The sequence below is a fragment of the Melospiza melodia genome, chromosome 4, assembly GCF_035770615.1.
Source record: "Melospiza melodia melodia isolate bMelMel2 chromosome 4, bMelMel2.pri, whole genome shotgun sequence".
In the NCBI taxonomy this organism is placed as follows: Eukaryota; Metazoa; Chordata; class Aves; order Passeriformes; family Passerellidae; genus Melospiza; species Melospiza melodia.
Genome location: NC_086197.1, coordinates 89,111,091 through 89,135,509, shown reverse-complemented (window position 1 = coordinate 89,135,509; position 24,419 = coordinate 89,111,091). Strand labels below are relative to the sequence as shown.

Here is a 24,419-nt window from a genome sequence, read left to right as displayed (position 1 = left end):
TTAAATGTGTCTTGGAAACCTGTTTGGGGGAAAAGTGGGTTTGAATTGCCTGTGCAGTGAGAGCAAGCAGGTCAGGCAGGCAGTCAAACCCTCTTTCCCAGCTTCAGGAGTGTGCCTAATGACCTTGGCATTCAAGCCTGGATGCTAACTAGATTCCACTGGTTAGAAAAAATAAATTCATGGGAGTTCATTAGCTGGATTCTCAGACAACAGATTGGGTTATGTCCAACAAGGGACATGCCAGGGTCTGTCACAGCCTCGAGAGTGTTCTGGGGAGCTTTACATTCATGCAGCACTCCCTGTTGTCTAATGCATAGCAGGTGAGACTCTTAAAATCATTAGAATACTTTTTCTTGGTAAGAACATTAGATTTTTCTAAAAATATCACATTACTTTTCCCCCTTGTAGATAAAGACAGACGTGTAAGTTCATTACACTTGTTTTGCATCATCAGATACATTTGTAAAAGTTCCTGTGACTGCTTTATTAACGTAAAAAGAATGGATGGGCAAATTTACACATTTGAAGACTGAGAATCTGTTTTCAGTATATCATGGGAAGCAGTGTTGCAGACCTTTGCTGGTACCACAGAAAGATTAGCCCCAGAGCAATCTTTCAGGAATTAAGTACTCTTCTGTCCAGGGGTAGACATGGCTTTGTTTCATTTTCATGTAGAAAGTATTGCTAGAAGATTTTATTGTTGAAATGATTATTTGAAGCCTTTCTACAAGGGTCTGCATTGAAAATTCATGCTTAACTCAGCAGTAATTACAAGATAAACTAGTATTTCTCTTACCAAGTAGTCAGATCAATGGATGAAGATTATACATAGGATTATGGTTCTCATATTTACCATGTAAAAAAAATAGTAGAGGGAATAAAGGATTCAGGAAAGTAGCAGGATCAAGAGAATATTCACATCTGCATGTATGTTGGCAGCACTCAGGAGAGTTGTGATTATAACCAGTAGTCTTAGAGAAATCTCTTGATATGGTAAATGTTGGCTAAATTGAAATATTCATAATTTCAGTAGGAACCAGAATATAAAATGCCCCCTCTCTGCATCAATATTGTTCAGAAAAGAAAATCAAGATATATGCAGGACTGTATTCTGAATATCTTCCCCAGTGCTAGTAAGTATGAAAACCTGGAGCAGCTGTGTGCCAGGGTGCAATCCTGTTTGTCCTGTTGGGTTTAGAGTATGTACTTCAGCACAATGTAATCTAATATATATTAGTGAGTGTGTGAAAACAGAAATTAAAAGAAGATCTGAAAGTGATTACAGTCTTTGTCAGCCAAACTCCAAGGCACGAGGTCTTTCCTGGGAGGAGGTTATCAGACATGTAATCACATTCTAATGGTTGCATGTACCAGTGTGATTTGTAAAAGGGATGTGGAAGAGGAACTTAAGAAATCTCATATGCATATTTTAAAGCCATTTCTGCTATCTGGTAAGAGCAAAGAGGAAGAATAAAGTAATGTAGATAAACTAAGATAGAATACTGTGTCCTTAATCCTTGATGAGGCTGTCTTATCAGTGATGCAGGAGTAGGTAGTAAAATAAGTGGCATTTTAATGTTCAGATCCTTTCAACCACTCTTCCTGCTCAAATCTTTAAAACATCACACTTTAAAATTATTTTAAAAGGAAATTATTTCATGGTGGAGCTGAAAACCATAACAAGCTCCTTTTAAGCATATATAAAGATGGTGGAAGCTATATATGTGCTGAAATATTGTAAGGGTGTAATTACATAATTGAGGGTGGAATTTTATTGTAACTTTAATAGAACATAATCTTGTCTTTTTTTTAACTGATTAACTTACTAAAGAGGGAAGTCATTTTTTTAGCTATTGTTACAACATAATTATATTTTAATTTAATGCCTGTACAAATAAAGTACTTTGTATATTGTAGCTGCATTTTAAGTCGAAAATAGTGACCAGAGCAACACAATAATCTAAACTGAAATTGTTTACATTTCTTTCAGATAATTGCTTAGGAATTACTATTAATAGCTCTAGCATGATATTTCTACTCAACCAGTGGCAAATTCTGGATGTTTGAAAAGCCTTGTTATGAAGTGAATGTGCTCTGACTGGGAAATGTTTAGTGTTTATATTGAAGACAGAATTTATTTGTTGGAGACACCCAGCACAAAATAGGATTTTAAAGCAGGGCTGGTTAGTTTGAAACACTGTCTGTTAATTTGTTCTTTACCCATTCCTTTTTATTGCACTTTGCTGCTAAAACATGCCTCTGGATCTTACTGCAGGTTATTGGTTAAAAGGCATTCTGGTGGGGGATGCCAACTGCTATTTGGGTTACTTGTTACAACTACTTCAGATGCAAGCATTGAGGTAATTGGAATATAAAAACAAAAGTGGCCCTCGAGCTAAAACATTATCTGTCAAATGCTGCTGGCTGGAAAAAATTGCATTATTTAAATAAAAAAATATTTGAGTCAGTGTTCTTCATTTTAAAAGTGGTCCAAAGAAGAAGATATAGGGTGTTCAAAATTTAAATATACAACTGCTTAAGAAGCAAGCCTTCAGTTTTTTTCATGCATTCTCTGGCCAGCTGAAGGGGAGCTAAAAGGAAAATACTCTTGTTCCCTGTTCAAAAAGTATGTTTGCTCCTAGCTGGCAAAGGAGATGGGAAAGGAAAGGAGAAAAAATGCCAGCGTGTACGAGAGAATTGTCAGTCTCCCTTCAGTGTGCTTGGAGTATGAGGATAATTCCTGCAGCTTTTCTCTCTCCCTTATGAAATGTATGTTAGAGAGTCTTTACTGCCCACAGGAGCTGCTGCTAATTGGCTTCTCCAGCTGCTCATGCTCCTAGGGACAGACAGAGCTGTCCGTGTGTCCCTGCTGGGGCCGTGCTGAGCAGGGCAGAGCTCAGCCCAGCTCTGCCCATCCTGGGGCACCCCAGAGGGAGCTGCTGCTGCCACAGATGGGATTTCCCTCCTGCCTTGGAGCCCAGGAAAGGGAACTGGCTCGTGTTTGGGAGCATGTGCATTTTTTATCTGAGGGGAGAATTTCCAATAGCTGTTTTTCACATTTATTTGCTTATTGACTATAAAGTTTGAATTTATATAAAAATAATTTGTGAAGACTCTCAGCAGATTCCTTTATGCTGTGAGATGGATTTACTAAAATTAAGTTGTCTCTGTTTGGAGGGTGGAAAATATTTTGGAAAGACCCATGTGGTAGAGGATTTTTACTGAAAAAGACCATTCAACAACCCAAACATCCATACAGCAGCTTGTACCTTTAACAGCATCCCTAATCCACATCCAACATACCTTTGTTCCATACTAAGTAATTCTTCAATAATCACAACATGGGATTCAGTAAAATTTTTGTATCTTTTGAGGGAAAATAACACATTTCTGCAGTAGGGCTGCTGAATTACTCAACATGTTATGATTAGTTTAAGTCATAGAAATGACTGCATGTGCTGTTTGCATTCCTTTCCTTTGAATGGAGGCAGTAACATCAATCCCTCCTGGCACAAGATGAACTGGAATTATTGATTCCTTTGATTTAAAGTCGTGACCTTATTTTAACTCAGCTCTTTGGTTGGTACAGGCTGTGAGGTGGCAGATGTTACTTCTCAACAGCAGCACTTTGAGCATTTCTTCCTCCTTGCAGGATGCACAGAATTCCTTCTGTCCTGCAGCTTTCCACAGCTGTCTATTAGCTTTGCAGAGACAATAGTAAGTTTGAGGTTCTGCATGATTATTGAGTTTTTCAGACCTGTGATTCAGGTGGGGTGTGTTCCCATTTAGCACATTTTCTTGGAAAAATAGCTATTGTTAAAAAGCACTTATTTATGTCAAACTCTTTTTAGATGTCAGGCCATGAAAGATAGACAATTACTTTGATTTCTGCCAAGTTCTTCAACAGTCACATCCCAGACTGTTGAGTTGCATATAACAATGAAGACTTTGGTACCCAAAGCTCATAAATTTCATAAACCAGAGATAATGAAACCACTTACCACATATATATTTTATAAAATTCATTAGATTAGGCATGGGTATTGCACCTGTGTGCACAAATCAAGGCAGAGCAGCACTCTGCGTTAAGTGCTCGCTCTCACAAATCAGGCATGAAATAATTATCTTGTTTTAAGTGTTCTTAGAGCCTTCGGGCTCCATTTTCAATTACAACATTAATGATTTGCAGTGAATTTTAGGGCTGACAGCAGAGGAATCTTCTTTGGAGAGCCCTGTTGGGTGATTTAATTCAGAGCCTCTCTGGTACAGCAGGGATGGGTGGGGATGCAGTGCTTCATTCCCCTTCCGAAACAGGTTTCTCTGAGCTCTTTAGGGCAGAGCTATTGCCACCTACTGGAATCAGGGAAAAGCTCTGCCTAAGAAATAATATTCCATCACCTATTTAAAACAATGAATGCAAGATCTCAAGTATTGTCTGGTTACATTTCAGTTGTGATGGCAAACAGTTGCTGGCAGTAGTGAAAATGTAATGTTTGTGTGTAAATTGCTGTTACAGAAAACGAGTGTCACAGTTCAGTACTCAGATGGAAGGTTATGGTGGTCAAAATGTTACTGTTAGAACTGTTGAAATATAAAATTTATATGTATGTCAATAACTAGAAATTAAACAGAGCAGGGACGTGCTAAAAAGACATGCTAATGCATGTAATATTGATCTCTATTTTAAGCTCCTTGTCCTTGTGTGGTATTTTGTCTCAAATTCAAGAAGAAAAGGAAATTTAGAAAGTCTCCCCCCTCCTTTCCTTTTGTTTCAGTAAAAATTTCCAAAGGATTGATACTTTATTCTCTCTTCAGCTCCCATTGAAATATGAGGTTAACTGAGGTTCTAAAGTATTAAAGCACTATGGAAAATTCTTTCTGCACAGTGCTGCTTTGGCTGGGAGGTACAGGATCTGCTGCCTGGAATAAGCAATAAATGATCTGTAAGCCTCAGCAGTGTGCCTGAGACACAGAGCAGACCCAGGTTGTGCTGGAATTGTGTCCCTGTGTCCCATCTGTGGTTTGAGGTTGAGGTTTGGATGGGATTTGCTTTGTTTTTCTCAATTGAACTATAAAATCTTCCCATTCCTTGCTAACTTCACGTACCAGGTTTCAACATGAAAGTACAGGTTTTACAGTACCTCTGTATGTCTAAAACTTTGGGGTAGTTAAAACAATCCATATTTTTCTCTTTATTGTTTTCTAAAGTGTTTGGAAGCATTCAGAAAAGAAAAAAAATTGTAATATAGAATCTATTTCATTTGGAGGGTGAAGTTTTCTGAGCTACCTTGATTACAGTTACAGCAACCACCTTGATTTCTTTGGTCTTTGATTACCACAGTCTTGGAAATGCTTTTGACAATTGTAACTCAAGGGATGCTTTTGACATTATGACATTCCTTTGACACTACCACTGGTACATGGTGGACAGCACAAGCATCAATAAAGGTTACTTGTAATTTATAAGAATAGGAAGTCTGGATGGAATTTGTTTAAATCAACTTCAGATGTCTAAAATTGTAGCCTTGAGCTGTCTTGTAGTTCCTTGACTAATGGAGTAGAAAATATTCCTTTTTTACTTTGCAGCTGGTCTTTGCCTGTGTTTTAGAGAATAGACTTTCTTATGCCAGGCCAGCAGCTCTTGCATGCTGGTCTGTTAATATTTCTTCAGTTAACATTTAAATGTTGATACTTATTATTATTGAGCCCTACACTTAGCCTTTCCCACCAGTATTCATTGGAGCTATCTGTCTTTATTCAGCATTCAAAAGGGGCAACACCTGGGAGGACTGATATTTCTGCAGTGATTGGGCAGCTGGTTGGTATTTCTGTTATAGCCAAAAGAACTTTGGAAATTATATTTATTAAGAAAATGAAATGTAAAGTCAGGTGAAATAACAAATGAGATTAAACATCAGGTGGATATTTGTTTTATGGTAAGCCTGCATGAAATTCCAAAGTGCTGCATTTGCCATCATGATCTTCAGACCAGTTTGTTTCAGTAATTTTATTATTGGGTGTCAATGCTGCAATCAGAGAGACTAAATGCTTTTAAATCTGGAAAGAAAAGCTAGAAGTTCTTCTATTACCCCAGTTCTGTCAGTAGTTTGGTTGCAGTCTGGTGCTCCATCCATGAGCTCTCCAAGATGTCAGAGCAGGGATGACCCAGAACTCCCAGCAAAGCTCAGGAGCAGCAGAGCAGCTGCAGTTCAGGGGGACAGCAGGAGCACTGAGGTACAGAGAGGGCTCTGCACACAGGTGAGATTCTCACTGAGCCAGTCTGTCTTGGATCTTGATGCCAGTCTGTCTTGAACAAAAAGTACTTGAATCTCCTACATTTATAAGCAATTTTGTCCTGAAAGAGCTCCAACAGAATGAAGCCTGCCTGCCTGTAGGCAGGAATAGAGTGACTAAATCTGTCTGGATTTTGCTAGAAAGCCTCGGGCAGCACAAGTTAGCTCTGGCAGCCCCCAAGGTGACTGATGGACTCTTCCCAGTTAGTGCTCATCTCTGAAATTGCCCAAAGGTTTGCCTTTCAGAAGAAATGGCCAAATCGTTAATGAGCACTCCCTCCTTTCAGAGAAGCAGGGGAAGCTGGCAGTGACTGGATGAAGCCAGGCTGGATGTGCCTGCTCACTGCTGAAATGGATTGTTCCAAAAGGAAACTATTTCTGTATAACCACAGAAAAGCCACTAAACAATCTTTAAAGCCCAATCTGGGGTCACAGGGAGTCCACAAGTGTTTCTCAACCATGATGGCTGCCAAGAGGGAAATAATAGCTCATTCTGTTTCCAGAATGTCCCTGTGATACCTTTTTGCTGCTTGTCATGCAGAGACAGCTTTGTGCTTATATTTTAAATCTGTGAACTGGCATCTACTTCACAAGCAGTTAAATATTCCCAGATGTCATTTCTTACAAGAGTTTGCCGTGAGTCTGTGCCCTTACTGTTGCATGAGATGTTTTCTTTCCAGTTTGTACTTGATTGCAGTGAACATAATTAAATGGAGCTTTTGTGGCAGCCACCAAGGTGGTGGGAGCAGGAATTCTCATGTCCCACTGGCCACTCTGTGTGCAAGTGACATCACATCTCCATCCAGACCTGCTCATGAATACACAAGTATAAAAGTGTTGTAGCACCCAAATTGTGGGTCTTTGCCTCTACCACATCATGGAGTTTTCCTCACTCCATCTGGTAGAATGTAGTGGGTTTCTTATATATATTTTTATATTACTGTCATACTAAAATACCTATTGATCATAGCAAAGGCTTCAAAATGTTGGGTACTATCACTTCCATCATATTTAATCAAATTTCTAAACATTCTTTGTTGATCTGCACCTCTGTGAAGTTCTTCAAGAATTGATAATATCTGAAAGAAAGAAATAGTGGGAACTGCAGCATTTAACTGGAGTCTTTCAGTATGAGAATTAGGACTGAACTAAAATGTTTGTTTATCTCATACTGGATCTTTCTTATTTGGAAGACTGGCTGAGACTTTTAATTTGCAAACAACACTGAAATCTAGGAGGCTTCATGACTTACTGAGGGCACTCTGCTGGACCTCACCTTCTATAAAGCATTTATAAAGTTGGGGTTCTCATGCACACCATTAGTTTGGAAGCTACAAGAAATAGTAGAACTTGTCTTGAAAGAGAATAAAAGATTTAGGGTTAGTAAAGTTGTTCAAGGACGTGAACAAATAAAAGTTTTGTGATGAGAGGTGAAATCCTGGTGGACCACTGGGCACAATTTCTTGTAGAGCCACAAACCTTAGCAACAGGAAATGCTGAATGGACAAACATAAGATTTATTTGCATACTAGGAATGTTTCAGTAAGAACTGTCAGACAGTTTAGTGGTTGTGAAACACACTGATTATTTTTAATTTTTTGAATCAGTGTATGCTACATATGAAAAAGCAGGAAAAGTTACTGAAGATTTCAATCTTTAAAGTACACAGATGTAAGTTTTCTGTAAACCATTGGAATGTGTCCTTGACAGGGGGAAAAGGGCAGAAGTCTTACATTACCTGCTGTTGCCTTCTGAGCCTTACCTGAAATGGTTCACTCTTCTGTTGTTGCTTTTTCATAGACTTTATTAGCTTGTAAATACACAGAATTATGTTTCAAGTTGCAAAAAATATATTCTTGTGTCTTCTCATGGAGACACTGTGACCTGTTATCTGGTGATTGAAGTAGCTGAAACGAACACAGGCAGAAATGCATGAAGGACAGTGGTATTCAGCTAAGATGCTTATGCTCAAAACTAATTAAGTTTTTGCATTTTGATCAGCTTTTAATTGGAATTCTGCCCATTAAAATTCTGTACTTATGACTAGGTATTTGTTAAATGAACAGTTGATTATGTTTCATAGTTGCATGACCTCTCACAAGTTCCTGTGCTATTAATATAACATTTGAATTATTTATGATTACAAAATCATACAATTTAATTATTACTAATTAATTCTAATTTTTGCTGGGGTTAACCAAGTGTGTCCAGTCAGAATCAGAATTAGAACTAGGAAAGGACACTGCAGAGCACAGAGACATCAGATGTTTCTGGACACTTTTTGTGACCATTTTATACTTTGGAAGAGGAGGAGAAAGCTTGGGAAGAAAAATAAGTCAATCTCTGTATAGTGCAATGAGGGTAATTTTGTCTCCTATAACAAAAATCTGGTGTGTATTTATTTCTGCTCCCAGCTTTTGAGAGCACTGTCAGCTGCTGTGAGATCTGAAATGGTTGGGCTTTAACACTGGGTAAACATTATTCTGCATTTTCCTGGTTTGAGTCCATTTCCCAAGGTAAGGAGTGCACTAAAGATGATGGGGAAGCCTGTTGGACAGAGTTCTGGCAGTAGCAGATTTGTCTCTCTCCCCTCCTGGCAGATATGATGGAGAATGAAGCCTGAAACCCTTGGGGTGTGACAGCAGAGTGGGGAATTGTAGCTGACAGCTTGGAGGTAGCCACAGGGACTTGCAAGGTGCCTGGATAGGATAAAAGAAGTCTGAGGCAAATCCCAAACTGAGCATCTTTAATTGGGAGATTAGAGTTATCTCCTCCCACCAAAGGTGCTTGCTCAGCCCCACAGCTCAGGTGTCACCGTGGTATTTTATGAAAAATCCCTTTGCCAGGATTTCTTCTCCTGGCAAGATGAGAAGCCTCAGCTTCTCCATGTTTTGCTGCTTTGGAATGTGATTTGGAGAATTGTTGACCCAGCATGTGAAATTGTTATTAATTAATGGCCAATCACAGCCAGCTGTGTCAAACTCTGAGGAGTCAGTCCTGAGCTTTCATTATCATTTCTTTGCTAGCCTTCTGTCTGTATCCTTTCTCTGTAGTTTAGTATAGGTTTAGGATGTCATTTTCATATCATATCATAAAATATTAAATCAGCCTTCTGAGAACTTGGAGTCAAATTCTCATCTCTCACCTCGTCTGGGGACCTCACAACACCGCACTCAGGAGTGTCGAGCTGGCACTGTCACACAGCTGAGTTTCTTCCTTTGGCAGCAGAGACAACTGTGTTGTCCACACTTGAGAATCCACTGATAGGGGGTTACAAAAGTACTGAAATGTCCAGATCAGCAAACGGTTCAGAACCCCTTTGATGTGATTAATTTTGAGCAACTATTTCTCATGGGGAAAAACTGGTTCTGTTTCCAGGCCGTTGCTCAGTCTACTCAGACTGAATAACAGCTCCAGCAATCTATTTATCAGGCAAATTCAGATGCATTTGAAAAGCTGGAATTTTTCAGCTTGTGAAAGTGTTTCAATTCAAACTTAAAGCTTCTTACATAAATAAATAATAATATTTAAAAATTATGTTCATCTGTGATCAGGTAGCCTGGACAGAGATAAATGAGAACAGTGTGCTGTCTCTTGCAGGTGTGTGTTCTGACATCACTGAGAATCATGGAATCATTTAGATTGGAAAAGGCTCTTAAGATCATAAAATAATGGATAGATCCTGTAGCAGGGGGGGTCAGTGTGATAAAGACTTTTTCCATTCCATGCAGATGCACCAGTCATCTACTGAGGTGCAATTTCCTTTCTTTGCTGTGAACTAAACTATTTTTCCAGGTTTTTGAAACATATACTAGTATTTTTAAAACTCTTTACCAGTTATAGCAAAAGGCATCAATAAGTGTCCCAAAACTCTGTATTTTATGCAATGAAGGTTAAGCAGTGTGTAGCTGAATCCCATGAAGTTTTATGGCAACAGTTTTTCAAGGCTGTATGTTTGTTCTTTTCTGGTTGTCTGGGATTTTGTGGGGTTTTTTTTGTTTTTTTTTTTGTTTTGTTTTGTTTTGGTTTAGGGATTTTTAGGGGTTTTTTTTGTTTTTCAGTTGCTGTCATCTGGTGCAAGAAGCTTCATCTGTAAATTTTTAGCTAACATCTGGTTTAATGGATGAATTATTTCTCTGTGTAAACTATAAAGTCAAAGTGATAAATGCAAACTTCTCCAGAGGTGTGGAGCTTCTGAGGCATGGACCACAGTAGCTAGGGAACTGTGGGAAAGCTTAGAAATTATTGACTCTAACATTAGTCAGGTTTAAAGTAATCTGTCAGGTTGAGTTGCAGTTCATTTGATGCTTTAGACAGCGTCTTACCACGTGTATAAAAAAGGAGCCAGGATTTTTCCTTAAAGCAGAATATGCTGATTTATAGTGAAATTATTGCTCATGGTTTAACTGGTTTCTGTGGGTTGTGCCAATGTAACTATTTTTGGTGTACCTGGGTGGGTTTGGGAGGCCACTTGATGGACAGGGTAGAGGTGGTTTCCAGAGCTCTCCTTAGTTACATGTCTGACTACCCCTGAGTTGTTACACAGTTCATCTGGTACCTTGCTAAATTCTGCCTCTAAGGTAGCTGGGGCTTTGTTCAGACAATTAAATATCTTTAGCAGGAGAGGAGGAGCTTGAACTTATGAGAACTAATCCAAATGTTGAGATTCAGATTCTTCTACAGGATAAGTAATTGATTGTGGATAAATAATCTTAGTTGTTCCCAAGCATCATCCACAAAAACCTTCCTCCATCCAAACAGCAGCTACTCTAAATTGTGTCTCTTTTGTCCTCTGTCATTTCCATGACAGATTTCAGATGAAAACATGACTGAATGAACTTGGCATAAGTTTATATTGTTCAGTAGATTGCCATGATATGAAAGTCAGCACTCTACACAGGAGACTGTAAAAATCTCCTTGAAGTAGATTTTTAGTAAATCAAATATATTTGTTTTACACTTGAGACTTCAATTGGCAAATTGTAGATTTTCATCATCCTGATAACCTAGGCACAAAAGGCTGGCATAAGAGCAGTCCTTAAGTAGTTTTACTTGTGTTAGAACAAAGAAATGGGGGATTAGTGAAATTGTGAATTAACTATAAAATCTTTATGTGCCATCAGCACCTGATGTCAAAGTCTATCTCAGAGCAGAACATGTAATTTGGAAATATGCTTGTTCTAACAAGCATTTTACAGAGATGGACGAACACATTAGTGTTTTTCTTCAAAAATAATTTCCTTTGTCTGACTTCATTTGAATTTTGACCTTTTAAGATTTTTGATCTAAATTTAAGATTTTGATCTAAATTTAAGATGCTTCTGAAGGGCTTAAAAGAAAGTAAGAAGTCAGAAGCTTTCATATTAAAAACATTTGAACTGTTCACAATGAAACAATTTATCCAAGCAAAAGATATATCTTTAGGGCTACACAGTCCTTATTGCACAGCAAAGCAAAAATTAATGGATATTTGAGAAGAAAATCAAATTGGTCTCTGTCTTATGCCTGTGCTGTGTCTTGCCCAGCCATTTCTCACACTGGGGTTTTCAGTGTTGTGCTTCAGAATTATTGTACAGCCAAAATGGCTCAAGTATTACAAAAATTTACATCAATCATCAAGGGAAGTGGTTTTGATCCTGTTTCATCCTCCTGTAATTACCAATAATATTTTAGATTCCCCACACTGGCTCTTTTCTTACCTTCTTTTATGTGCCATGTGAAGATAATTTAAGGAGATGGGGAGAAAAGCTTTAGTTCTTTTGAGCTGCAGACCATATCTGATAGAAAGTGGATTCTGTGATTTTGAAACTGACCATGTAATGCTTGTAATTTGAAAATCTACCAATTTCATCTATTTTCAGTCAGTTGATTTTTTTGCATCAACTGTTGGTAGTTCAGGCTTTCATTAATTAGAACTGATGTACATCTTAAGTAGCCTGCAGAAAACATTTAGCTGAAAAAAAATCATAGTAAAGGTTTTCAGTGTAGCATTTTCATGTTTTTGGTCTGGCAGTAGTTTCAGAGGCTATGATGTGGTGTGTCCTCACTGGTTGTACCAGTGTGACTGTTGCCCAGCTTATTGGTACATGCAAACTCTGCCCCAGGACCTGACTGCATCATTTCACTTGTACATTTACAGGGAATTGCCTGGGTGGTCACTCAAAGTGTTGCAGTCAGCAGTTCAATGACCAAGTGGCACCAGTGACAAGTGGCACTCTTCAGGGGTCAGCCCTGGAGCTGGTGCTGTTTAGGATCTTTGCTGATGACAGGGACAGTGGGATGGAGTGTGCCCTCAGCAAGTTTGCACCAAGCTCTGTGCTGCTGTGAGCATGCTGGAGGGAAGGGATGCCATCCAGAGGGGCCTGCACAGGCCTGGCAGCTGGGCCCATGGGAACCTTCCAGAGCCATTGTGTCATCAAGGTTGGAAGAACCCTTTAAGATCAAGTCTGACCAGCCCAGCACTACCCCTGTAACCACTAGAACACATCAGCCTCTTAAACATCTCCAGGGATGGTGACTCCAACACTCTCTGGACAACCCATTCCAATGCCTGAGCACTCTAACAGGGAAAAAACTACTTCTACAATCTAACCTTAATCTCCCCTGACTCAGCTTAAGGCCATTTCCCCTGGGCCTCTTACTTCAGTCACTGTAGAGGAGTCCAGCCCTCATCTAATCACAATCTCTTTTTGGGTAGCTGGAGACAGCAATGAGATGCCCCTGACACTCCTCAAGACTGAGCAAACCCAGCTCCCTCAACCATTTCTCATAAGATCTGTTTCCTAAATCATTCATGACCCTTGTTGCCCTTGGCTGGACATGCTCCAGCACCTCAATGCCCTCTTTAAAGTGATGATCCCTGCACTGAACACAGGATTCAAGGTGCACTACAGGGCTGGGTACAGTGGGGTGATAACTGCCCTGCTCCTGCTGGCCACAGTATTCCTGACACCAGTATTCAAGATGCCACTGGCCTTCTTGGCCACCATCAACAGAGATGTTACCAGGCTGTGGAACAGGCTGCCCAGAGAAACTGTGCATGCCCCATCTCTGGAAGTGTTCAGGGAACAGTTCAGAGAGGGCACTGAGTAACCTGGTCTAGTGGAAGGTGTCCCTGCCCAGGGAAGGTGCAGGTTGGAACTTGATGATCTTTAAGGTCCCTTTCAGATCACACCATTCTATGATTCTTTGATTTTCTTCTGTATTTCAGTTTATGAAGGGATGGGTAGCTGCTCCTCTGCTTCCATCATATATGCTCCCTTCATGTTGGATAAAATTCAAAATTTTCTCTGGTAATAAACTGTATGCTAATTATAAGTATGTTCTTCAGCAAAATAATAGGTCCTATATAAACAATGGTGCAATAGTAGAATTATGGCAGTAATAGAGCTTGAACAAATCTCCAGCCTTGAAGTGTTACTTTTTTTAACATTCCCAGCACTGCAAGATGCCAGCAAATGCAGATGTCTTTGCCTTTACTATGTGTACCATGCTGGTTTACAACTGAAGGATAAGCAAAGCACAGTTTATTACTGCCATGTTTCTATTTAATCTGGTCTCAAGTGCTGTTTTTCCCATTTCATTGCACTGAATCTGCTTTTTTAGCAACACAATTTCCTCTCTGTTAGGGGCAGACAGTGGAGAATAGATGAGTGGCTCAGTCACAGGAGGCTTTGGAGACATCTGGTTTTCCCTTGTATCATTTGTGTTCCAATCTGTCAAAAGCAGGACACAACTGGGGAAAGATGGCAGGGGAAGGAAACACACTGACCTGCCTGTAGTGGTGTCTGTGTGAATCAGCATGCTGGTTTGTGCTCATGCAGGTGGATGCAGGATAATAAACCAAGTATGTCTTCGTTTACAGTTTTGTTTGAGAGAAACCTCTCTGCAGAGCTGCCAATCTGGGCAGAATGGAGAAATTCATCTCAGCATCAAGATGCTTAAAAATGCTCATCAACTTGTATTCATTACAAACACCTGCAAATGAAATTTGTGTAACAGCAAAAGAAGCAGAAGTGATGATGTTGAAGCAGTGTGAAGCTGAGCACTCCTGTGTCTGCAGTGGGCCAGTCTGCACCCAGGCACAGAGGATGTGTCTTGGAGAGGGAGTTCAGCTGACCTGTTTTCTGTGCTTTCCACCTCAAGGGTGAAAACGAATCAATGCCCTGGCTAAGATGGCCTTTCCAGGGAAACTCAGCAAGGCAGAGCTGTGGAAGGGTGGGAAGGTGCACTGGCAGCCCTGGCTGCATTGGCAACCCCAAACTAAGGGCTCAGCATTTCTCCACTTGATCAGGTGATGCTCCAGTGCAAAGTAGAACTGTAAATCTTACAGGTTACTGCCATTAAGAAAGCATTAGGGTTTTACCAATTATTGGAATATGATCCCAATATTACCAGGAAGATTGGGCCTGAGCTCATCTGACCCTTGCTGCTGGGCCAAACGCAGCAACTGTGGTGTTTCACCTCAGAGATACCTTTGCCTGGCTGGATGTTGCAGCTGGGCACTGAAACAAACCCAGGCTTGTAGAAACTCAGTTTACCTCAGGTGGAAGGGCTTCAGGCGAGGGTGAAGAGGAAAAGGGAGCGGATTCTGTCGGAGGGTTTATATCCAGAGTGTATTCCATGGTCACAGACATCTGAATCTGGGTAACAGCTCCAACAGAATACCAAGCACGTGGTTCTGGCTGAATTTAAGCCCAGGGACAGGGGGAGGGGAAGGGACAGGTGAGCACCAACCAGGTGGGAGGAGGAGGATCTCAGGGGACAAGGGACACCCAGACAGGCCAGTGACCCCCAGGCCTGAAGGGCATCCTTTGAACTTGACCCACCACACGAGGCCTTGCTGGAATGTTAAGCCTGATTGACAGAACTCACTCAGCAAGGGGGCGAGGGGGAAATTGGGTCTGCGACTTCACCATGATATCCTGCTTTAAATGTTGTCCTTTCATCAATGGTGACAAAGGGAAGATTTCTTCCCCAGGAGTGCTGGGGGGATGCCCATCAGTGCTTGGCACATTGCTGCTGAACTCTGAAGCATTGCAGGGTGCCTGTTACACCACCATCCACAACTTGTTGCCCACCTATTGCCTGTTGCAGGCATCTTCATTCTGGTTTCCCTACTGTCAAGAGGGTCACATACTTCACATAAGTGCTCAACTGATCTGGAAATCATAACTCAGGCAGATATTCAGCTCACTGTGATTTCTTCTTTCCATATGAAAGAGTAGTGTCTCTTTAAGTCCTCTGTTCCAAAAGTATGGGGTTTTTAATCTCTAGCAATTGAAGTGGCGGCAGCTAAAAAGTTTCACTAGTTACATGTATGACTTACTCCTTTAAACAAATGTTAATTTAAAAAAAATTTAGACAAAAATAAAGTTGTGAGTATGCTGTTAAAATATTGTTGACAGTCAGAAGGAAATACCTGATCTTATACCTATTCCTTGAAATATGGAATTCCCTCGTGGTCCTTGGAATAGAGACATATTTTCTTTCAGTAGCTAATTACAAGCACTACGTTCTCTTAAACTGTTTCACTGTGTGGGAAGGAAAATACACACCTCTTTTCTTTATAGCTTCTCTTGACCTTGGCACTCTCCAAGACATTGCTGATTACTCCTGAAGTGTGCCACATGTAGTTGGTTGAGCAGTGATGTAAGGACTAACTTCCATCTGACCTTAAATCCTTGTGTGCAACATCTTTATCTCAAGTCCTGCTGCTGCAGCTCGTTTTGCACTGTGTGATATTCCTGTGAATTGGTCTTGATGGCTTTGGTATCACCATTTTTGTAGTAATGACTGGTTGTTTGAAGGACATCTGTAAATAGGTAAGTGTTTAAACTCAGGGATGTTCTGCTGATTACTCTTCCTAAGACCAGGCTTGAGAAAAAAACACGTTTCTGAACTTTGCTCAAAGACCTTGTACGTTACTTGCCATGTTTTTATTGCAATGTCAACTAGTGCCCTGAAAATACTTTAATAAAAAGGAGTTTTGTTGATTTTCAGGTGTTCAAATGAATCCATATTCAAAAAGGAAGATTTATTTTGGGCATACAATTTCTGCCCCACTCCGTACTCTTGGACAGCACTTCTGGGCCTTATTTTGTATTTGGTTTTCTTTGCACCTGGTAAGAAAATACTTGGTTTTGCATATAAGTTTAAAATGTCAAACAGTGAAGCTGCATGTTAAATTTATTTTTGAGTCCAGCCATTAAAGTCAGATTGATGTTTTTATTCCTGATTCTTAGGGATGGGTCCTATGCCCTGGACTGTCAATTCTGAAATTTATCCACTTTGGGCCAGAAGCACAGGAAATGCATGTTCTTCTGGAGTCAACTGGGTTTTCAATGTGCTGGTGTCACTGACATTTCTGCATACAGCTGAATACCTGACATACTATGGTAAGTCACAGTTCTGTCCATGTGTGCAGCACTGCCATTGGCACAGAGATTTTATCTGGATTCTGGGTCCCTCCACTGGTTTTGCTATGAAGTGTCAAAGCAGTGTTCTCAACCCACTGTGGTTTCATAAGACTACAGATCTGCTTGGATTATAGAGTTTGGTCTGGATTTCATAAGAAGCATTTATTTTTGTCCTTAACTGAGAACCCTGACAGCTGATTAAAACAGAAGCCGCAAAAAGCCACTTTTGATTTAGTGAAATAATGCTGACTCCCACTTAAGGTGACAGCATCTGCAGTTTTCCACTTTATGGTGACATCCAAGGCCAGTATCAGATGGTCCTTGCAGAAATGCAGCTGTTGATAAGTGCTGTCTGTGGGACCCTGTGGAGTGTTTGTCAGGTTACTGCTCAGCCTGTACTCAGGTACAAGTCATTTAAATCACATTAATCTGCCAGGGAGCTGTTGTGACCTTCACATCCCTCCTAGAGCAGAGCCTTTCAGCTCTGCTTGTTATTCCTTTGAGCCATCAGTGTACCAACTCTAGGTAAATGTTTGTTGGTCCTTTGCTACCTGCTCTGCCCCTCTAGGCAGGGTGGATTGTGGGCAGGAACAAGCTCTTAGTATTGTCACCACAATGTACTTTTAAATGATAATTAGGTGTAAAAGTCACAAACATTATTCTAATCCTGACTCATTTCTTCTGCTAGAGATTTTCATTTTGAGGACTTGTCTTAATGTGTCCTTCACTGTCAAGACAAACTAAGAAAGCTCTTTCCTTTCACATCTGCTTTTTTTTTTTTTTTTTTAATTTGGGCATGTGATTGTCTAATTGCTGTTTATTTTAAGAGCAGAGTGACTTGCCCAGAAAGGATGTGAATAACCTTTCACATGAATTGGAATTGCCTTTGTCAATTTACTTTGGTGAGGAATGAGGCAGTAAAGAGCCCTTCTCCTACACCCACAGCTCATTGTTGTAACTCTGCCACTCCAGCCTTTGCTTTCTCACTCTGCTGTGTGAAAGCAAAGTGTGCTGTGCCTGCTGCTTCTGCCCCTCCCCTGGCCTGGCACGGAGGAGGGGTGGGGACCTCTGTACCTGACTGTGACAATGGTTTCACATTGCAGGAGCCTTCTTCCTCTACGCAGGCTTTGCTGCCTTGGGACTGTTTTTCATCTATGGCTGCCTTCCTGAGACTAAAGGGAAAAAACTGGAGGAAATTGAATCTCTGTTTGAAAACAGGCTATGTACATGTGGTATGTCAGATTCTGATGAAGGGAGGTACATCGAGTATATTCGGGTGAAGGGAAGTAATTACCATCTCTCTGACAATGATGCTTCTGATGTGGAATAATTTTCAGCTGCTGATGTATTTAATCATTTAAAAGCCTTCTGGGGGAAAAGCAGCTCTCTGATGACCTCACTGCCCTGCTTCTGGTCTGGTTCTCCTTTCTACTGTGTATTTTAAAATGCCTTCATGTTCAAAAATGCTCCATTTGGGAGGAAATTCAATATGCTAGCGTTTTCTTGATAACTGAAAGCAATGGCTTCCAAAAGAGATTGAATTCCACGGTTATGTGACTTTACCAAGTGTGTGTGACACTGCACCATCCCCAGAGGTTTAGTAGGGTGCACTGTACCAGATGAATACAGAAGGCTATCCTAGATGGTCAGGGGCTGTCCTTATCTCCAATGCTGACAAAACCTAAAAAAATCGCTTGGCTGATGAGAAAGCAGCTGACAGCTGTTGGATCCCCATCCCATAGGAGCCAAGGAAGAAGCTCTGCTGTGCAGTATGACAAAGCATGAATGCATAAGCTGCTGTTATAGTAACGATTTAAAAGGTTTAACTGATTGGGAAAATACAAATACGTGCTGTATCCATCAGAGGGACATTTCCCAAATTTACCCAAAGAGAGAGAATTTCCATTATTTATTTGAGCTAGCAAGTAGAGAGCCATACTCACCTGGGTGGGGGTTCACTAGGGCGGTGTGTGCCTGTGCTACACCTGGTTATCCACCCACTGCTGCTCCTGAGTACATGCTGCAGTTGGGAGTTGATGTTTGTGAGGAAAACTGCCAAAATTGATTACTGACAGCAGGAAAACAGAGCTCAGTACGTGGCCACACGTACAATGTACTGGTATATATTGCTAGGTACAACATAGAGGCTTCAGTTTAAAAAAAAAATAAACGTTCGTTTTCCTTTTTAGCATGTGAACATATTGGTTTGTGCCTAATTTTGAACATAAAAATACCATTAGCTAAAAGAAAGAGAAGGAGGGGAGAGGGTTTGTGCTGCTCCATGCACAGTGGTCATCCCTCCTGCGCCTTTTGCTGGGAATGATTATTGCCTTCAGTTTATCTCCAGATGTGCCGAGTAAATGACTCCCAGCACATTTTTCTTCAGATTTCCATAGTCAATTGGTGTCTTGCTGGATCTAAAGAGAAATATTAGCCACGGGCAGAAGCCTGCATCTCATATTAATTGCCTTACCGAAGCATTGCGAGCTTGTCAAGAAAATGTCAGGCACAAAAGTAACTTGGCTGCCTTTAGCATGGTAATGAAAATATGAATGGTATTTTATTCACCTGCTGTGATTGCTTGCCTTGGCAAATTGAATTTTATGCCGCTACATAAAAATATTATTTGTTTTTTTCTTTGTCCTGTCCTCACTGCTTTAAGTCTTCAAAGATATGAGTTTGAAAGCATCAACAATTCAAATTCTTATCTTTGGAACATTTGCTTCATGAAAGAATGTGGGAAAATTCCTCTGCCTGTGGGCTGACACCCATTTATTTGGTAAAAAATACATTTATTTTTCATTGTGTAAAGATTAAAGAAGTCATTAGGTTCATTAGCTTTTATAGATTTGGTTTGTGGGTTTTTCTTGGGTTGAAAAATGTTTTTAATGTTGGGTTGCTATCAAAACCAAGCCTGGACTTTTGTTACTAAATTATTTTTATTGGATAACATGGGGTTTTGTTGTTGTAAAGAAGTCTTACATTATGTTATCTAATCTTCTGTGGGGGGAGTTCTTATTCTCCAATCATTGACCTTCAGGGATTGGGTATATTTTGGTTTTTTTCCTTTTTCTTTTTTCTTTTTTTTTTTGTTTTTTCTTTTTTCTTAATCAGAGAAATATTTTTGGAAAGAAAACATTTTAAGGAATCCTCCTGTGACTTGACTGGAGCTAAAAGGGAAAAACATAGTAGACAGAGGGAATTTCAAATGAATCTTTGCAAAGAGCAGCTCGACCTTGCACGTCTCCTGTGTGGTGAGAGGGCTGGATTCTCATGCCTTCCATCTTGCCTCCCTTTTAAGCGCACAATATTTTTATGCTTGAAAGCACCAGCTGTAGAAAATGCTGAGATCTCCAGATCTGTCTATTGCAAATGCTGAGGTCCTCAGACCTCCCTACAAATGCCCCTGCTGTGGGATGTCTCCCTTCGGCTGTCACCTCTTTGAAGGTTTCACTGAAGGTGCAGTACCTGAAATGGGAAAATTAGATACTTGGCACAGAGAGAATAACAAAATGGTTTCAAGGAGAAATTAACTTATTTCTGAAACCAAAAAGTGGTGTTTGAAGACCTGAATTGGAAGCAGTTTTGTTACCTAGAGCAGTGTGTGAATAGGTGTGTAACAGCCAATCTGTGCTTACACAGTTAAAGTGGTTTAAGTGGGTATTTTCTGGCTTCTGGGGATGGGGACTTAGGGTTCTGACAGCCCCAAAAAGCACAAGCCCACATTCACCTTCACCCCTGTGAACATTCCCTTGCTTGGGGTGTCAGGAGTGGGAGCCGGGTCCCAGCGCTGTGACAGCGCTGACCTCTCTTGTGTCACAGGGAGAGGGAAGGTGCAGGGATTGGCCAGAACTGCAGCAAAGTCACTGGAAAGGTCACTGTCACGGGCTCAGCAGCCTCTTGTGTTTTGCAGGCAGTGCTGGGGCTTTTTAGCAGCAGAAGAACCATCCCTGTCTGCCAGCCTTGTTCCATGGACCTTCCCAAAGGGCGCTCGGTCGCGTACAGCGCTGGGCTCGTTTTCTCAACACAAGAGAAAACAGTTAAACTTACTGAAAACACTTTCCTGAAGGTTTGTATCCCTAGTCCCTTCTCCCAAGACACAGCAATTGAAACATGCATTTATTCCTCAGTGCTGCTGGCCATGAGGGTACAAAATACATTGGCTTCTTTATTGTCCCTCCCTGTTCTGTGCATATGGAGAGCAGGGTTTAAGTCTTCCTTTTAGGGTTTCTTCACACCAAGAAAGCATTCCATACCTTACAAACACTGAACCAAGCATCATGTGTATTAAAAGTGAGATCAGATACTTCAAATTAATCTTATGCTGTAGGGTTTTATTTTTAGAATCTGTGAACATTTAGAGTTTATGAAGAAAATTAGAAATATGTTTCTATTTTGCAAATATTTTTTATATTTATGAGTATTTTAAGTTTTATGAGATTTTTGCTAAAGGTAGACTTAGTAACATTCCAGATAAAAAAAAAAAAATACAGTGTAACTGAGTAATTTCTTATTACAAGAATTTAATTTATGAAGTAGCATAAGTAACATGTCTAAGCACAATATTCTTTTATTGAAAGCTTTTTGCAGAAGATGTGAAATTGTTTCTTCACCAGGACTGCACACTTAAATCAGGTATTCTGTGCATCAGGAGTGTTAGAGTAATACTGCTGGTAGAGTTGGGCATGTTGATTATACACAACAATTTGAGATATTTTAATTCTGAATTATCCACCAACTCTACATGTCGTGAGCTAACACCAGATATAAAAGAAACAAGTCCTGATGCATTTTTAATATTTTAAAATTAATTTCATGGTAATTTGCGTTTAGTATTTTGTTCACCATGCTGAATAATTTGAGATAATTTGGCACTTTTTTCTTCCCCTCGTCACTTTGTTGATCAAAATAATCTTTTAACGAGAGAACCAAACCTGTTTTGAAAATAGAGAGAGTTAAAGCAAAGCCCAGGAGCCATTTGGGGGCTGGAGTTTCATTGCTGTGTTGGCACCTTGGGTTGGTCTCTCTGGTGGACATTTCCCTGGGAGGTGCAGTGACAACGCTGGCAGAAATGGTGGGGCAAGAAAGGGTGAATCACAAAGGACCATTGCTCCAACACAAACCCATTTAGGGATGGGTTGATAATGCCACATTTCACTTGTGTACGAGTTAGGGTTGGGAGGGGAGATGAAGGAAATGATGCACCAAAGGCGCCACAAAGTCAAGTTTCAGTAGAGATGGGTGTTGTAGGCAGCAGGAGCAGTCTCTGCCTGTCTCCCTCGTGGGGTGGGGATGATGGGGCGAGGGCCTTGGCTTGGCCCTGTGGACAGGAATGGAGGGGCTGTCAGGAGAAGGAGCACTCTAGTGTTGCTCTCCCGTCCATGCCTGCTGGGAGGTGAGGACGTGGCAGTGGACTTGACAAAGTTGTTTTTTCCTTGGTGAAATCTCTTTTGCCATTTGTAGTCACTTGGGCTGAGCACTGGGGAGAAGTTTTGACCTTCAGGGGCTGCTACAGGCCTGAAGCAAGGGTCTTGCCTTAGGCCATGCAGTCCCACAGGCATTCAGTGGGCAAGGGAAAGACAGACCTTGTACTTCTCCACTTTTTACCCAGCTTTCTACTTCTTGGTGATGCTCTTCTAACATGGTCATTTTGAAATTTAACTTGCACTGTTGGCTTTGTTGGCTGAACATCACTACTGCAGAAGAGGCAGAATCTTTACAGCAGAGAATGATCTGGGGGTAGAAATCAAGGCAGAAGAGATGGTTCTGCAATGCACTTTAAAGAGTAAGATATCTGTGCACTTTTTTCTGAGAGAATCAAGCTAACCAAACCCATTCCTCTGCATTGGGAAGAGAATCAAGCTTTGTGTACCAGGCCAGAAGCAGATAATGCCACAATATGTGCTTTATGGCAAAATGTGTTTTTATTGCGGGTAACATTTACAGCTTACATGTAGCTGCTGCCTATAAAGTGACTCAATTGTTCTCTGGATTTTAACAAGTCATACTTTTGTGCAAAAATCTTAGTGGTTTTCTATCAATCTTCATCACCTTGTGTACAGTACAGTTAAGCGTAATCCACAGTGGTCTAGATTGTGGCAGTGTTTCAAATGTCAGCACAGTAAAATTCTAGGTGAACATTGTTAAAGAAGTATTGTTGTTTGTGATACTGGGGGTTAAAATTCCTCAAAGGCAACTATATATAGATTTTAAAAGTCTGAAAAAAAAGGCAGTTCTTATCTATTTTGTGTATGTTTTCATATAGAGAAGGAGTTTTTTATGTGCCAATAACCATCACTGTAGTGTTTTGTAAATGGATGTTAATAGTGTTGCAGAGTTCTGTATATGAGAATATACTTTAGCCACAATGACCTGTTAGTGTGAACCGTGGCATGTTTTTAATCTTACACCTCTCATCAGAGGTGCTCACTCGTTGGCTTCAGTAGAGCTCACTCATGCCAGGGGAAGTTTGACAAGAGTCAGGCCTCAACAATACAGACTTCATCTAAATCCCTGCTTTTTCACATTGTCCCCAGACAGTATGTTACATGTGAACGATCTTGCACATGTAATTTTAAAGCTTCAACTCCAGTTCAGTTAATCTCCTTGATTTTGTTGAGAAAAATGTTGTCAGAATTTGCTTTGGCCTTTCATGACATTTATATAAATAAGGAGCATACTGATGAATTGTGAACATTGTCCACCTATTTCTAAAGGAACCATCTGTTTCTGAAGTGTTAAAATAAAGGCAAATTTCTCTTGCTGCCTTAAACATTACACAGACTTTGGAGAGGACTGAATGTATGACCATCATCGTGACTTCTGCAGGAGAAACTTCAGGGATGCTCAGCAGGTGTGAAACGAGGGGGTCTCATGGTGCTGGGTTACACTGCAGGCCCTGCCTAGAGCACGCCTGCCATCTGTTTGATTTCCAGTGTTCCAGCAGTCCCTGGGAAGCTGATGGGATTATCCATGTGCTTGATATTCTCCATGTGCTCAGTGTCCTGCTGGTCCGGGACGTCCCTGGGAAGTGGCACGAGTCATGTCTCTGCTTTCCATTGTGAATCTCACTCCTCTGCACAATGGTTCACTGGATCTGGGTGGGACAAATGCCATCTAGAATATCTGAGACATTACTGGGGACCAAGCTGATGGTGATAATTCCATGCTGAATAATGTGCACATGGTGCCGTCAGGCACACTGTAATCCCTGGGCACGGGTTATGGTGTTCAGTACAAAACAGGTTTTGGCAGAACAATTTGCTGGGTTGTCCAAGTCATTTCTTAACCATGTTGAAAATGTGCCATTTCCATTTCCAACCGGTCAAGCCTATAATGTATGAAAGTGTTGTACATTTTCTGAAACTTAAGTGATGTAAAATTATTTAATTGACTTATGATTGCTTTAATGAAGTTTGGTCTTTACATAAAAATAAATATCTTCAAAGAATTGTCAGTGCCAGAAGTGTAAATGAACAAAATAAAAGGTCAGATACTTAATTACAGAATTTTTGTCAAGGTTTCATTTGTTTGAGTACTCAGGTCGCCTTTTAGAGTGGCAGCTTCACATTGCTCAGCAAAATGAGCTCAGATAGGCCATGGGTTTGCCTGAAATAAGGGTAAGATTAGCTTTGGATATGATCTTAATATGATGTTTTTCAAATCAGAGAATGGTTCTGTGACACCAGGTAAGTGTCCCTTCCTTTCA

At 40.5% G+C, this 24,419-nt stretch overlaps 1 protein-coding gene across 1 annotated transcript in view; it reads left to right on the top strand.

Moving 5' to 3' along the window:
• Positions 1-24,219, top strand: part of SLC2A13 (solute carrier family 2 member 13) — a 144,701-nt gene extending 120,482 nt beyond the window's left edge. Inside the window, exons 8-10 of the mRNA XM_063155476.1 lie at positions 16,296-16,417; positions 16,538-16,690; positions 17,815-24,219. Coding sequence (XP_063011546.1) covers positions 16,296-16,417; positions 16,538-16,690; positions 17,815-18,041 — 502 coding nt within the window. The 3' untranslated portion in view covers positions 18,042-24,219. The remainder of the gene's footprint in view (positions 1-16,295; positions 16,418-16,537; positions 16,691-17,814) is intronic.
• The last annotated feature ends 200 nt before the right edge of the window (positions 24,220-24,419 follow it).